At 32.6% G+C, this 18176-nt stretch overlaps 1 protein-coding gene across 1 annotated transcript in view; it reads right to left on the minus strand.

The window, feature by feature from the left end:
• The window catches only part of LOC139497673 (MAM and LDL-receptor class A domain-containing protein 2-like), a 174450-nt gene that overhangs the window by 122255 nt on the left and 34019 nt on the right, over positions 1–18176 (minus strand). The window contains exons 8-13 of the mRNA XM_071285906.1: positions 12293–12411; positions 10720–10877; positions 9439–9525; positions 7588–7641; positions 4952–5124; positions 1221–1389 (exon numbers count right to left, since the gene is read on the minus strand). Coding sequence (XP_071142007.1) covers positions 1221–1389; positions 4952–5124; positions 7588–7641; positions 9439–9525; positions 10720–10877; positions 12293–12411 — 760 coding nt within the window. The remainder of the gene's footprint in view (positions 1–1220; positions 1390–4951; positions 5125–7587; positions 7642–9438; positions 9526–10719; positions 10878–12292; positions 12412–18176) is intronic.

An 18176-nucleotide genomic window follows, 5' to 3' on the forward strand; every position in this document is an offset into this window, starting at 1 on the left:
AACAGACCAATGAACGCACAGACTAGAAAACATAATGCCCCTCTACTACCATAGGTGGGGCATAAAAACTGCAAAATTTCCTTAAAACTACCTATTCAGGGGCAGCAACCCAACAACGGGTTGTCTGATTCGTCTGAAGATTTCAGTGCAGATAGATCTTTACCTGATGAACATTTTTAACCATGTCAGATTCACTCTAAATGCTTTAGTTTCAGAGATAAAAGCAAAAAACTGCATTTCACCCCTATGTTCTAGTTTTAGCCATGTTGGTTGGGAGGCTGGGTCATCAGACACATTTTTTAAACTAGATACCCTAATGATGATTGTAGGCAATTTTGGTAAAATTTGTCTCAGTAGTTTTAGAGGAGAAGATTTTTGTAAAAGTTAACAATGACGGACGATAATTACGACGACGGACGACGTACGCCAAGTGATGAGAAAAACTCATTTGGCCCTTCGGGTCAGGTGAGCTAAAAATATGTATGGAAACACATGGTGACAATATTTCTGAGGAACATTTTATCTGGTCCATAGAACAGTCTGAAACAAAAAGATGTTAAAAAATATGTATGGAAACACATGGTGACAATATTTCTGAGGAACATTTTATCTGGTCCATAGAACAGTCTGAAACAAAAAGATGTTAAAAAATATGTATGGAAACACATGGTGACAATATTTCTGAGGAACATTTTATCTGGTCCATAGAACAGTCTGAAACAAAAAGATGTTAAAAAATATGTATTGAAACACATGGTGACAATATTTCTGAGGAACATTTTATCTGGTCCATAGAACATGGACCATAGTACATAAAAATGAGGTTAAGGACAATGGACATATGACAGATGGAAAAGTCGATACATAAGGTATCTGCATACAGGGTATGAAGCATCTAGGTCTTCTTCCTACTGAAATATAAAACTTTATACAAATATTTCACGCAGCCACGGCTCTGAATAGTAATCTCTATGTCTCATTCTGCAACTTTAGTCGCAGACCAAACAAAAACTTTATGCAGTCCATGCTTCTATTGAAATTTCAAATAACTTTATTGAGCAATATTTCTTAAAAATTAACTTGCTTAAGTAACGACCCTGACTGATGTTACAGTTAAGTCTACAGTGCCAGTCAAAAGTAAAACGTACAGTATTTTATTTGTTGTTCTGTCAGACATCAAGAACATTAAATGACATACCAGACCTCGATCTAGCTCTTACCTTCAATATCTGTTGAGTAACTGGCTCTGAACCCAGAATACACTGCACTAGAATCAGACTTGAAGTAAACTAACATTTTATTGGCTGTTGAATTCACTGTTATGTTTGTATAATAAGATCCCCGTAAAGTGAGCAGTAATGGTGACCATGTACTAAGTCCATCATATACCTGTTGAAAAATTTAAGAAATTCAGAATATAATTACATATTTTTATAAACCAATATGAAATAATAAAAGCATTTAATTTTGATCTTTTTGCTAAGATCACACCGACTCAAACAAACTGTTCAGAAATTGACATTTTCCGTGTAGAATTGTGAATTTCTTTGAAGAATACAAATTGTGTATCATTTAATTATTCAGTATAATAATAATAATAGTTTTCAATGAAAAAAAAAAAATCATTGACACCTCTTTCGTTCACTGTTGTTAAAATCAGATGAGGCATTTGTCAGGCAAAAGTTTAACCAAGGTCACATGATCATAAAATACAGATTACGGTGACCTAAATGTAACTAAACTGTGTAGCTCGTCAATCCAGTAAATATTTACGTTAGATTCTTCTAAGAAACAACTTTACTTATATACCTATATGGAGTTATTTTCTTTCAGAATGACAGGTAATTCTTTCGAAGAATTAACCCGAACGATACCATGTTTCAATGAAATATATGCTTCAAGGCATAAAATAATGACCTGTGTGAGGTCATTATTTTCCTTGATAAAAATGCAAACTATAATTTACTCCAACATTTAACTCGTTTGATATTAGTAGTTTGTTGTTGCCAATTGGGAAATTTATTTTTTAAAGTTCCATCTTTGACAGGTTTAACAAAAAATCGTCATTGACGTGCATTTTAACTTTAGAAACAAATAATGTAATGTTTTGTCAATTTTTCGATACATGAAAGGGACATTATCATATATGTGAGATGAATTTAACTTTTCATATCACTTTTAAAACAAGCCAGATTTAACACATACGTGTGTAGGATTTTGAAAATCTTATTGTTTCACACTGAATACGAAATCATAATGTGACCTACATGTATTGATAATCGTTTTAGTGTTTCGTGTACATGTACATGTATCACGATTTTGTGCTCTCTTCGTGTCAGTTAACTTTTTACATCTATATATACCTTTTACTCTATCAAATGATCAACTGATAAAATATTTTTATATTCTATTGAATAACAGCCACGTACCTCACAATGGGGTCGGGGGAGTATAGAATTAAATCTTGATTCTCTGTTTTAAAAAAATGTATTGCCATTCAAAAGAGAATTATTCGGAATAGTTCATTTGTTAAAAATTGTTGAAAAAATAATCACTTTTCCGCGTTAAAAAGGCCATTACAAATAGAAAAAAAAACATAGCACCCCCTTCCATAAACTAATTTGATACATTAAATTACATACAATGTGACTTGTATTTTTCAACACCGTTATCGGGTGGTAACAATTCATTTGTGGCTTTCTTCGTGCAGTTACAGTAATATTTTTATTGTGTTTGGATAATGATTTCTAACGTTTATATCTAGATTAATTAGTGTGTTTTATTTCACATTCTAAATGAGCCGTAAGGCGTATAAAAACCTGAACGCATCAGAAAGGAATATCCCACTGTAGTGTGGTCAGTAAAATAGGATGAAAATTCTGCGAATCTTTGCAGAAAATAATATATTTTTGACGGTATATAAGTCAGATAATGCATATTTTAAGGTTTTTCTTGTCGTAGAACACATCTCGGGGTGTCAGGATTGCCCAAAAGAAAGACCTCCCTACGGTCGGTCTTTCATTTGATTAATCCTGCCACCCCTCGGTGTGTTCTACGACAAGAAAAACCTAAAAATATGCATTATCTATAACATAATGACTTCATACTAAGTTAAAATCTGATATGTTTTTAACTTGTGAACACTTTTCGGATCTCCTAGATACATGCTTCCTCATTGCCGATTCTTTAAATTTTTTGGTAAAATGAAAAGAATGACTTTAATTAGGATCGACATCTTAACAGTGATGAGCTTTAATGTGTTTGCACTTTTCATCATCTGTCAGTTCAAACTTTCTATTTCTGATACTTTGAACCACGTGGTAGCTGGTGGCACGGCTAACGTGACAACTTGTGTATTCTTGTTAATAAAGACAATAAATACACTCTCGCGTCTGTGGGATATTTGCATTTTAAAAGTTATGAAGATCATTATATACTTTTTCAAAAGCTGTAAACCATTTATTTCCTAAATGTGTATACTAAATTGGGAATATCAAATAAAACAGACAGTTTATAATATACAGGAAGACAGTCAATCAGTCACAAAAGGTTCACATCAAAGTCTTTATTTTTCTTGCAACGTTCTTGACAGACAAAAATGACAGAAACTATTTCACATTAAACGTGAAATTATGGCTTATTTCACGTTGTTTCCATAAGAGCACCGCCCCCCCCCCCCCCCTTTTACCACCCTCATTGTAATCATAGTTATTGTTGGAAAATACCATTTATATATATAGACTTGGTGAAGTTTTCATTTTAGAATTCTCTCTATGGACAACACAGAACTAAGACTAACAATTTTCTCTTATAAAGGTAAAACAAGAGTGAACACGCTGAAATGTCTCGCCTTCTATACTAATCATTGATATTATGTTGATAGTCCTAAGTATAAAGCTAAGCTTTAATACAACTGTCACATAAACTTAACATTAACCAAGATAACTTAACAAAGACCAATGAACCTTGAAAATGAGGTCAAGGTCAAATGAACCATGCCAGGCTGACATGTACAGCTAACAATGCTTCTATACAACATATATAGTTGACCTATTACTTATAGTTTAAGAAAAATAGACCAAAACACAAAAACTTAACACTGTGCAATGAACCGTGAAAATGAGGTCAGGGTCAAATAAAACCTGCGCGACTGACATAAAGATCATAAAATATTTCCATACACCAAATATAGATGACCTATGGCATATAGTATTAGATAAAAAGACCAAAACTCAAAAACTTAACTTTGACCACTGAACCATGAATATGAGGTCAAGGTCACATGACATCTGCCCGCTAGATAGGTACACCTTACAATCATTCAATACAACAAATATAGTAGACCTATTGCATACAGTATGAGAAAAACAGACCAAAACACAAAAATTTAACTATAACCACTGAACCATGAAAATGAGGTCAAGGTCAGATGACACCTGCCAGTTGGACATGTACACCTTACAGTCCTTCCATACACCGAATATACTAGCCCTATTGCTTATAGTATCTGAGATATGGACTTGACCACCAAAACTTAACCTTGTTCAATGATCCATGAAATGAGGTCGAGGTCAAGTGAAAACTGTCTGACAGACATGAGGACCTTTCAAGGTACGCACATATCAAATATAGTTATCCTATTACTTATAATAAGAGAGAATTCAACATTACAAAAAATCTGAACTTTTTTTTCAAGTGGTCACTGAACCATGAAAATGAGGTCAAGGACCTTGGACATGTGACTGACGGAAACTTCGTAACATGAGGCATCTATATACAAAGTATGAAGCATCCAGGTCTTTCACCTTCTGAAATATAAAGCTTTTAACAAGTTAGCTAACACCGCCGCCGCCGCCGCCGCCGCCGCCGCCGCCGCCGCCGCCGGATCACTATCCCTATGTCGAGCTTTCTGCAACAAAAGTTGCAGGCTCGACAAAAATTAAAAAAATACCTTGACATAATCACAACAGCTTTCAGTCTTGAACTCGGTGAATGTCACTGTTATTTTGTAACCTGATGGGACATTGATGTAATAGTAACAGCTCTGATAATTTGGATAATTGCCGGGATAATTTGGAGAGGCAAAACTTCCCATTAGTTCTGCGTAATTTCCTCCACAACTTCCTGCGAAAATAAAACAAATGAAGCAAAATAAATGAATCTGCTTTTTATTCAACCTACATTTTGATAGTAGGTGTAATACCACCAAATCATAGTACGTCATATCAGGTTTCATACAAAAAAGGGTAGAAAAAAAATATTCCCTTGAATTTACCTGTTGTAGGAAATTAATCCTACATTTCATTGCAGTAAAAAGTTTCTGAGTCATATAAACATATATTTTGGGTGTTTCAAAGCACCATTCTTTTTTTATTTGGTATTTTTTAAAATATTTTGGAAACTTGAGGTTACATGGTTACTAAAGCTTGTAAACAGGACAAGAGGCTCTCAAGAGCCTGAATCGCTCACCTGTTATTTTTTTGCTTAAATCTTTCATCAATGATTATTTTTGCTTTTCAATATATATTAATGAGTGGCTTAAAAATGCCATTTAAATGTTCATTGTATCTGTCATATTTTCTTCAAAAGCAAATAAATGCATTTTACCCATATGTTCCAGTTTAGCCATAGTGTCTATGTTTCCTGACATACAAGGAAATAAAATACAAATTTTATACTAGATTCATTTGAGAAGATTTTTAAAGTTAAAAAACACAAACAACTTGTGTAAAATTGTCCTTAAAGGGCAATAACTCCTTAAGGGCTCAATTGACAATTTTGGTCATATAAAATTTTTTTGTAGATCTTACTTTGCTGAACAATTTTGCTGTTTCCAGTTTATATATCTTTATCTTCAATAATATTCAAGATAATAACCAAAAACTGCAAAATTTCCTTAAAATAACCAATTTAGTGGCAACAATGGGTTGTTCGGTTTGTCTGAAAATTTCAGGGCTGATAGATCTTGACCTTTTAAACATTTTTACCCCATGTCAGATTTGCTCTAAATGCTTTATTTTCTGAGATATAAGCCAAAAACTGCATTTGACCCCTATTTTTCTATTTTTAGCCATGGCGGCCATGTTTGTCGATGGATCAAAACTTCGGATACAATTTATAAACTAGATACCCTAAGGAACATTTAGTTAAAGTTTGAAGGTATTTGGCCCAGTAGTTTCAGAGAAGATTTTTTAAATAGTTTACGACTAAAGACGACGAAGACAATAGACGATGGACGATGACGGACGCCAAGTGATGGCATAAGCTCACATGGGGACCTTTTGGCCCCGGTGAGCTAACAAAACAGGGTGAAAATTTGATTGGTTAACGTCCAGTGATGGTTATTATCTTATACTGTGGATTCATTTATTTTCGTGGATACCAATTTTTCGTGAATGAAGGAAAACTTACATGTTCGTGGATATTTAATTTCGTTGTTTTGCCGAGTCTGCATACGAGCCGTAAGAAAATTTGCAATTTGTTGAACATTTAATTTCATGGTTCAACTGTACCCACGAAATCCACAGAATGCAATGAAATGTTATGTGAAATTTTGTTTGTAGTACTGGACAGGATAAAACTTTACTAATGCCAAATATTTCTTTATTTGAAACAAAGATAAATTCTGCACAATTTTTGGAAAAGTGTCAATTTATCAAAGACTAATAAGGGAAAAACAATAGTGTATTACAATTATTCTTGTTAATTGACAGATTTTCTTATAAAATATCATGTACCTGATGACATAAGATGGCAGATTATTTCGGATCAGGCAAAAAATCAGTATTGTGTTAGCCCAGAAAAGCTGTACAAGTATATATATATATATATATATATATATATAAGAAAAACAATGCAGTACTACAAAGATATTAGTTAAATAGGTGGAGGTCACCAAATTATATTAAGAGTATAGAAATTGGGGATACTTGGAAAACTACCATATTCATGAAAATGTTCAGCATTGGAGGACCTATTCAGAGAGACCCTAAAACTTCTTGTTAAATATATGTCTAGTATACATGATAAACCAGCAGTGAGTGTGAGGTATTCAATTATTAAATTTAAACCTCAGGTAGTGCAATATACGTATATTGGAGGGAAACATAAAATCAAAAAATATTTTCTCCTTTCTTTACTGAGAAAAAAAACGCAGATGAGACATGCATCTAGGTTTTTTAATCATAATTAATGAGTAACAATTACTGTTCAAAAGATATTTTATAATAAATATATAACTATTCAAATTAATTCCAAGCCATTTCTTCTACAATCTTTAAATCTTACAAGACAAATGGTTTAAGAAATGGTTTTAGAAAATTTTATCGCTCACCTGGATCTACAATTATTTACTGTGGATTCATTTATTTTCGTGGGAGTCAATTTTCATGGATTGAGGAAAACTTGTATTTCCGTGGATATTTGATTTCATGGTTTTGCCAAAGTCTGCATACAAAACCTATAGAAAATTTGTAATTCCTTGAACATTTGAATTTGTGGTTCCCCTGTACCCTTGAAACCCATGAAAATTAGTATCCAACAAATAATAACGAATCCACAGTAGTTAAAAAAAAATCCTATCCATACCTTTTAGCGGTGTAGTTGTTGGTGGCATAGTAGTTGTCGACAGAGTAGTTTTTTCTGAAATTAACATATTTACAATTCATTATATATCCATATTTAAAGGAGAAGGTATAAGGCCACTTTTTTGGCCCCTTGACATCAGTATTCATATTCTTTTTCATTTTGTCTTACATACAGGATTGAAACTCTTTCCAATTAGTGCAAAATTACAAAAATCTTCCAAAACAGCCCAGTGTCATTAATATTTAGAGTATGACCCAGTGAAGAAGTATTTAGAGAAGACTTTGCCCAAATAGATATTTTCCTATAATATGTATTGTACAAAGATGTTGAATGTGGGCAAAATATTTTTGGGTAACCCTTGGCTCAACTATATAAATATTAACATGCGTGTGACATCATAGTGACATAACAAAGGACCTTTTTGTGCTTTTAATTAGTTTCAAAATTATTTAACTAGTTCATTTATCAATAAAATGAACATAATTTTTCAAGGCTTGAACAAGATAACTATTACTCTAATTTCAGGGGCCAAATAATGATTCTTATTGTTTCTCCTCCTTTTTTAGTATATCAATTTTATCGACTTTTGTTTATTAAAGAATAGTGCATAAATAGAACAAGTAACTAGTAACTAGAGGCTCTTTAAAGCCTGTATCGCTCACCTGGATCTATATACATCTTCAATAATGGCAACTCTCCAACATTGTAGATGAGAAAATAATTTAAGACTAAAATCTCTTTTTTTGTTGATCATATCTTGTTGATCTTAACTGTTTAAAGTCTATCTAGCCCAAAATGAAAAAAGGGAAAAACTTGTTGTTTAAGGGCAATAAATCCTATGAGATGACTGAAAATTTTGACTGTGTATTTGAAGATCTTGGCTAGCTGATAATTTTTGTTGTTTAGGTTTTCTTTTTCCCCAAAATTTTTTTGTCAAAAAGTAGGCGCAATTGACAGATCCCAAAAGTGCTCTTATGTTTCAACTCCAACATTGTAGATGAGAAAATAATTTAAGACTAAAATCTCCTTTTTTGTTGATCATATCTTGTTGATCTTTACTGTTTAAAGTCTATCTAGCCCAAAATGAAAAAAGGGAAAAACTTGTCGTTTAAGGGCAATAAATCCTATGAGATGACTGACAATTTTGACTGTGTATTTGTAGATCTTGGCTAGCTGATAATTTTTATTGTTTAGGTTTTCTTTTTCCCCAAAATGTTTTTGTCAAAAAGTAGGCGCAATTGACAGATCCCAAAAGTGCTCTTATGTTTCAACTCATCACTGTCAAGTTGCTGATCAAATATGAAGTAATTTTGTGTGACAGAAATATTTGATTTGATTTGATTTTTGGTGTTTTAATTCCACTTTTAAGCACCACTTTAGGGCTATTTTGTGGCGGCCAGTTTTTATTGGTGGAGGAAGCCTATTAAGATTGGAGTCCAGTGCACCCGCACAAGAGGGGTTTAAACTCACAACCTCAGCGTTGACTGGCTAGTGATTACAGTAGTTACTACTTAGACCACTCTGCCACCAAGGCCCACAGAAATATTTGTGGGACGAATGAAATGACAAAATGAAATACAGGGTAAAAGAAATAATATAGGTATAAAAAGGAACGGAAAAAATATAATCATATTACTAAGTCTTTAGTTTTCTATGTTGTGTTTTGTAAACTTTGGCAGTTTTACATTTTTTGCCATGTCATTGTTAGTTTGTTTTTAACTTATGAGTTTGACTATTCCTTTGGTATTGACTATCCCTCTGGTATCTTTCGCCTCTTTTTTCATGCACAACTTGGGAGGAGGGTGTCAGTAAACAATATCAATCATGGAGAGACATAACAGCAGTAAATACCTGATGCAGTTACCATGGCAGCTGTAGTAGTTGAGGCATTTGTTGAGTTTCTGGTGCCACTTGTTGTTGAATTTACTGAACCAAGATCTGTAATACATATAATGAAATAATAATATTAATGTTGGAACTCACTCTGCTCCATTTCTGTTAAGTATCCCTCTTTTTAAAATTAGAATTTTTACAGAATAAACATATATAACATACAACATGTTTGCCATGATGCCTAATTATATATAATTAAGCACACAAATGGACATTCTGATTCTTTCTTATTCAACTTTTATTGGTCTTAAAAAACTTTTGACTTTCACCAACACTAAAATTTTAAAGCAGAACTTGTAAATTTTATATCCAAAGGACAGCAGATAGCCATTTTTAGCAGTAGAAAATTCATCAACAGGCCTCACTTTAGATATAATACAGTCAACTCAAAATTAGAACTCCATATATATATCATTTGGTCATCAGTCAACTAACCATGTGGCCGAGAAAAAAAAGATCCGTGTTTCCGGTAACCCGACCGACCCTATTTTTTTAGCCCCGACCCTAACTTTTTTATTGGATCTTCCAAAAAAAAAAAAAAAATTTATCAACCGACCCTGTTTTTGACACAGGCTTCTGATAGATGACATAATATTTTTTCTCTCTTGCTTCCTCTTGCATAGAAAGCCAGTAAAACATTTTATTAATGTCAAAAGGTATTCCAAATAGGTTAAAATCCAAGAAATTTGCACAGCAGGTGCTTCAAAAACATTGCAAATGGCACACTTCCGGTTTTTGAAACTAATTACGGATCCGGACTTGGAAAAAACATGATAATTTTCCGGATTTCATTTACGATGTCAAAAAAAAAAAAAAAAAAAAAAAAAAAAAAAGAATTCCGACCTACCGACCCTATTTTTCAAAATGATGTTATCGGAAACACATATCTTTTTTTTTTAGGCCTGTACATAATTTAAAAGCAAGGACTTAAATGCTCCATCTTAAGTTCAGATCTTTTAAGTCCAATCTGCAAATAACACTTAAAAAGAATTTCTAAAATTGTCAGTTCATAAATTTAGAAATTATGAAGAAACCAAAGTTTCAACTCCCTTAGGCAAAGTTGATCGTAGATGGATTTGACTATAATTTTAGGTCCTTTTTGGCCATAAAGCTCGTCAACTATTTCGGTTCATGGCTTTCAAATTTTCGGCTTTGAGTGTTCCAGATGAAGGTTAGACCCGGAAAAACTCTTCAGATGCTTAAAATGTATAAAGTGTTGTTTTAATTTTTTTAACTAACCTACAATATGGACATCCATTTGATTTACACCAGTGGAGGTAGATACAATAGTTCTGACCATACTACTGTCCACTGTCATGGAAACACCATCAGGCATGGTCATGTGACGAGCTTTAAACACTAAATCAAACATTACCATTACTCTGCGGTTCATATACCTGAAAAATATATCAACATAAGATTTGTTATCATGCTTCCAATAGAAATCTCTGTATTTCATTAGTAGATTCTGTAGTAGGCCCCCTAAAAAATATATGTGTAGTTCCAGTTATCTGACTGACCTTAGTTTGAACCCCCCGACCCTAGAACCTTTCTTTCCATTTCTGAAAAAAATTAATTTTAAACGATCTCATTTTGTGGAATGTGAATATCATTAAATCAAAAAATCCTGTGTGAAAGGGAAAATTCAAGGGTGTAACCCGCAGAATACGAGTCAGTTGATATGTGTGACCCATACATTTTTATTTGTCCTTATGCAAATGTTTAGAATAAAATTGGAATACATAGATAGCATTGGTGATGTCAATATTTATAACAAATCTATGGCTGGCATGAGTTATTTCTTAATTAGCCATACCTACATCAGCATTTATGATTTTGAATTTTGTCTTGCATGTTTCTCTCAGGGCTTCAAACTTGCACTTAGTGAATTTAAAACTCCAAAACTGCCAAAGTAGCCTCATTTTGACATTAGAGCTCTAAATGTAAGCCAAGTGATTACCTGAACATGATGACCAATACATGGATTGCAAACTTGTAGTGTTTGAACTCATGTGAAACAGTAAAGGCTTTTTAAGTATGAGAAATATTATCAGTTTAAAATTATCAATGTTATTATACCTTACATATAAAACAAACAATTCTATTGGGTTACACATTATCACCTGACATGGAATAATTCAGTTAACTTTCATTTAAATGCAAGGAAGCACAAATAACCCTAAAAATTTACACCAGCGGTGAATAACGCCCGCTGGTGAATAACCCTATTCACAGGTGAATAACCTTTTGAGCTTCTTGATTTCTACACGAGTTATCTCCCATGAAAATGATGTCACAGACGTAAATAAACAAAATGGTAATGTTCATGTTACAGGAATTAAGCTCATCGAGAGACGATGAACTAAGACTTTGGTCATGTATCTAGTGCTGATGATATCTTTATAAACAGTCCTTTTCAGGGCCATCAATATTTTACAAAAAGATTCTACCTTTGTTGTACATACGAGAAATTCTAAGACACAAATGTATTTTCAAACGTCAACTTGTGTTTGTTACTAAAGTAAGGTAAGTGCTTTTTCGATGATTCAAAAGGCCCTTCCACTGTTTAAGTTCAGTATAATAAAACAATTGTGGCCCCTTAGAAGCTATGAATATCAAAATTGTCAACCCTAAAAAATTATTTCACTTCGGGATGTGCCCTCAGTGACATAACCTTCTCGTGTTGACAATTTTGGATATTCACCTTTTCTACGGGTCATAATTGTATAATATTTACTAATTCCACTTTGAGGGTACAAATAGTATATAACGTATAAACGAGACTTTGTAATGTTATATTCTTGACTTATACCTTATCCCAAGAAAAATCATTCTGTCAAAAATCTCCGACACAGGCATGGAGCCATTGGAGGATGACATGGATGATGAATTACCCATAGACAACATGTACTTCTGGATATTTGCTTCCATCTGAAAATGAGAAAACAAAGATTTAGATACTATTATATTATCTTTCCACAGGGAAAATAAAATTATCTTTCTCTGGTTAAAAATTTATCAGAAAATATGAATATTACAATGTAGCTCATAATGTTATATTGTAAAATTTATTCATAACAATCATAGAATCTGATGCGTGCATTTATTATGGCGTTTTTTGAAGAAAGGACATAAATTTGAGATAATTTTTGTGATTTCAGGAAAAGCTGCATACAGAAATATGCATACATGTTTAACCCCGCCGCAATTTTGCGCCTGTCCCAAGTCAGGAGCCTCTGGCCTTTGTTAGTCTTGTATGATTTTAATTTTTAGTTTCTTGTGTATAATTCGGAGTTTAGTATGACGTCCATTATCACTGTACTATTATGCATATTTTAGGGGCCAGCTGAAGGACACCTACGGGTGCGGGAATTCTCGCTACATTGAAGACCCATTGGTTGCCTTCGGCTGTTGTTTGCTCTATGGTCGGGTGGTTGTCGCTTTGACATATTCACCATTTCCTTTCTCAATTTTATTTTTTACAGAGTTTGTCTTTAGTGCCGTGTGGAGACAGTAGAGTGCCTCCCCGTGCTTAAGGTTTATGCTCTTATATTATACTAGATTATGGAGTGTGTGTCCGAGCGAGAACTTCTCTATGTTCATTACTTTAGGAATATCTATCAAAAAGTAGTATTTTAATATTCAGCCCCATTCATCTATTTAGTCAGACGTCAGTCGCTACCTTGATATACCCTATCTTTTGTTAAATTTGTCGGGTAACTTATGACAATAAGCATTTGACGTCTTGAGCCGAACAGTTTTATCATTTTTACACAATTTAATCTACTGTGTGATGGTTCATATTCTGGACGCCAGTCTTTGCTCCTTTGTAATAAATCTACATACCAAAAAACAAATATGAAGCTTAGAAATGGAAAAATATTAAATACTAAACTCGTTCAAAGGGTATCTACACGTCTCAATCTTCAGAATCGCTTATCTAAAAATACTACAATAGCTAACGTTTTTAACAATAAAAATCGTGGTTACCCTTCTATCGATAAGTGTCATGCCAAAAAATGACTTACGTGTCCCCGTCTTTCCACCAACAATACAGTAAGGTCCACATTTAATGGTCGCACATTTTCTCTAAATTTTGAAACTGATATTACTTGAAAAACAAACAGTATTATTTATTTACTCACATGAAACAAACCGGGATGCGGTATTCAGTACGTAGGTGAAACTGGGCGATATTTATCTAAACGCACGCAAGAACACCTGTATCGTTTTAAAAGACCCAATAAATTCAAAAGTATCATTTATCAACATCTTAAGAAGCACAGTCATCCTATTAAATATTTAACAGTTCAACCTTTAGAAGTAGTAAATAAGCAGCCTGGTGAATCTCATTCCAAGTTTGTACGATCACGAAAAATAAATGAATTAAATTGGATTAAAAAATTACAGACAGTCTACCCTCTCGGTCTTAATGATAATATCATGGGAATTGGCAATATATCAAGAACAGATTCTGTTAACATTTTGGATATAGTTTCTAAAACTGTTCGTAAAAATCGTTCTCATGGACGCAGAAAAAATCGCAATCAAAGAAAATTTCGGACCAACCATACAAATATTTCGGACCTAATTTCCATTTCAAAAAACAACGGCAGACATTATCTGTTAACCAAGCTTTGTTCTTTACCTATAAATAAATTAAATAAAATTTTAGAGGATTGCAACACAATTTCATATTACAGTCCTAAGTATGAAATTGTCCAAATTATAATGGCATATTGTTATTCTAAACTGTTTCCAAAAATTGATCGCCCTGAAGATCATAAAAAACATTTTATTAAAATAAAGTATGTCAATAAAGGTTTTGATTATGTAAATATTGCCGGTATTTTTAACGACCATTCTGTTAAAGACCAAATTCCTGGATATTTTGATAATACTGAACTCCCTCTCATTTGTTATATTTACAAGAAATCTACCCGAAAATATGTGTTTAATTAGGGCCAATTGTGTAAAGATGTAAATATCACTGAAAATACACCTATGTCGTGTAATTGCAGTAATTCAGAATACACCTATGGACCAATTTCCCATGTTATAACAGGAGACCTTAACATCGTTCGCGACCGAGAGTTAAAATCATTCCTCAGTAAAGGACCTAAATATCGTCCCCCGTCAACTATTAACTGGAATGAGTGTCGTAATATCATCAACGACTCACTCCGCGCCTACTGTTTGAAATGGGTAAAACGGGAAAAAGCTGACAAAAAATCTTTGGACTCTTTTTTTAATTCAGTAATGAAGATAGTTGATATTCGAATACAACATTTTAAAGAACATTTTACCCTCAACAAAAACTATAAAAACCCTATTTCGCGTATCAAAAATAAACTAACAGAACTAGCCAAGGAATTTGTTTTTGTCCCGGCTGATAAAGCTGCTAATAATATCATTATTGTTTGACATAAATTTTATATAGAGGTTCTGCAAAAGGAAATCACGAATTCACCAACATTCCAACTGACTTCATTTTCAGACAACGACATCTGTAACAAACATAAACTTTTAGCTACTTCTTTACAAGCAGAACCAAACACAATGAAAGTCCCAACTATGTACTCGCCCTTGCAGAAATAAATCCTGACAATTTTTTTAACCAGGATATCTCAAGATTATCCTGGGAAATCCTGAAAATATCCTGTAAAACATTTAGCCCTTTTTTTAGGGAAAAAGTTGATGGGAGAATTTCAGGAAATGTCAGGACTTTCAAATCAAGCAGCTGTAAACTAGGGGAATTCTCAGGATATCTCAAGACTTTCAAAAATAAATATAATATAGACCAGGATATGTCAGGACTTTTCCTTCAACATTCATCCTACTTTCAGAAACTTTACACTTTCTTCCTGAATGAATAAACTGAAATAAAGTCCTTAATGATTCCTGGTATTGGGACTTAAGAAATAATATAATCTGTATCACAAATTCAAATAAAAAATATCTTTGGGACTGAAATTAACTGTTGTTTGTTAAATTAAATAAGTTTTTTTGGCAAGGATTTGTGAAGGGTGGTAGAATAGGGGGAAGAAACAAAAAGTATTTTGTCAAACATTTTTAAAATACCCAAATTATGGTGTTAATTAAAAATATTAAACATATTTTGACAGTTAACTTATTTACACAGTTACTGCTGATCTCCCTGTTCAGGAAGCATAACGAGTTTCAGTTTTACAGTATTTCAAAGTCAGAGATTTTTGTGATAAAAACAGCAGGGTGTCCAAGAAAGAGTTGAAATTTTGTCATTGCCGGATATGCAGAGTTGTTTGGTTTTATTTATCATACAGCTAAATTTTAATTTTATCTTCATTATATGTGTGTTTAGAATCAGAGTTGTAACTTGTCATTATGTCCCGTTAGGGGCCCTTATAGTGTGTGATAACATTGTGTGAGGGAATTCGACGTTTGATGTACCACTGTTCACTCCAGTGCAATTTATGACAATACCACTGCATCAATCAGAATTATTTTTTTTGCAGTGTTTTAAGAAATGATTTTGCTGTGTTGTCGCGTATTATTTGTGAAACATTCAATGTTTTAAAAAGGCGAATTTTCTTTATAAAGTCAATGATTATGTTGACTTTTGAAGGCCAAACTTTCTACAGCCTTAAATACGCTAATGAAAGATCCAAAAACTATACCAATACATAACGACATGATTATGAAATTATAACAAATCTATTGGTTAACAAATTTTTACTCGTTATTGCAAAATAATGAACTTAATATATCTGACATTTTCTCCCTACCCAGTTTACCCCTATACATTTTTATGTTGTGGACTCAGTGGTCATTGTTATTGAATCGTAGGCAATTTGATTGGATTAAGTTGTTATTAGTTTACCTTCAAACTTGTTTATGCTTTTCATACATGACTATTGATTAATTAGAACGTGCATGAATGTGACCGGTAACTAAAATGACCTTCAAACTGGACACTGGACGAGTCAATATTATGTTTTATCAATGAAAGTTAAGGTATGAAAGGTAAGAATTGCCACTTATTCGATTTTCACAAAATTTTCGGAATATACAGTTGGAAAGGTTATTTTTTAAAAGCCTATTGTGAAGAGTAAAGAGAAAGTTTACAAATAATACGTTTTGTTCCATTAAACAAGTCATTTTCGTAAGAGAAATACCGAAATATATTTTACGCACGACTACGGCAGGTAAAATTATTATTTATCATAATAAAAAAAAAGCATTTTTCAGTCTCATTGGAATATGTTGATTACAATTAATCCCAAACTTAAGAAGTAAGTAACTAAAGTCAAAATATGTCCGATCTGCCTATTTCTGCACATCAAAAGTCAATACGATCGTTTTAAAGTCAATTTCGTCTACCTCACAAAATCTTGTTAGGCACTATAATTGGAAAATAAAGAACTTTGAACTTTGAACTTACAGTGCCGGTGGCGGTGGTACATTTTTTTGTAACTGGTATCTTTTGACCCTTCCTAGCTTTCCCTACAGATGTAAATTCTGATTTTCTCCAAGTTTATATATGTGCCTTTCTATTAATTGTCGTCCGGCATATAAATAACTTAGAAAAAATATCAGATGAACAGCTATGATAGATTTCTCAACGTATGCAAAATGTAAACAAATTGTAGGACCTCGCGGTTTTGGGTTACACTAATGACTGGACCGAATGACAGGACCGAATGACAGGACCGAATGAAAAATGCTAATAACTTTTTCATTTCTCAAAGGATTGATCTAAATTTTGAAATATAATAAGATTTCATCATTTGATAAATAGATTTAAGAAAAAAAAAAGAAAAAATTTGTAAGAAACTTTAAAAAACGTGACATGACCAACTCTGATAATGACAGGACCAACATCGAGAATGACAGGACCAAATAAAAATGCTAATAACTTTTTTATTTTTCAAAGGAATTATCTCAGATTTGAAATATAAAATGATATGTCATATTTTGAAACCAAAATGTTATAAAAAATATAGATTTATTTTCAAAAACTTTCAAAAACGTGACATGACCATCGCTGACTGACATGACCAACCTCGACAATGACAGGACCAGATGAAATTGCTAATTTCTCTTTTTATTTCTCAAAATATTTTTCTGAAATTTGAAAAATAATAAGATTTTATCATTTGATAAATAGATTTAAGAAAAAAATTTAAGAAACTATGTAAGAAACTTTAGAAAACGTGACATGACCAACTCTGATAATGACAGGACCAACTTCGACAATGACAGGACCAAATAAAAATGCTAATAACTTTTTTATTTTTCAAAAGAATTATCTCAGATTTTAAACATAAAATGATATGTCACATTTTGAAACATTTATGTTATAAAAAATATAGATTTATTTTCAAAAACTTTCAAAAACGTGACATGACCATCGCTGACTGACATGACCAACCTCGACAATGACAGGACCAGATGAAATTGCTAATTTCTCTTTCATTTCTCAATTTTTTTCTTCTGATATTTGAAATATAATAAGATTTTATCATTTGATAAATAGATTTAAGAAAAAAAATAAAGAAATACATTTATGTAAGAAACTATAGAAAACGTGACATGACCATCGCTGACTGACATGACCAACCTAAACAATGATAGGACCAGATGAAATTGCTAATTACTCTTTTATTTCTCAGAATATTTCTCTGAAATTTAAAATATGTGAAGGTTATACCATTTTA

This window comes from Mytilus edulis, chromosome 12, assembly GCF_963676685.1.
Source record: "Mytilus edulis chromosome 12, xbMytEdul2.2, whole genome shotgun sequence".
Taxonomy (NCBI): domain Eukaryota; kingdom Metazoa; phylum Mollusca; class Bivalvia; order Mytilida; family Mytilidae; genus Mytilus; species Mytilus edulis.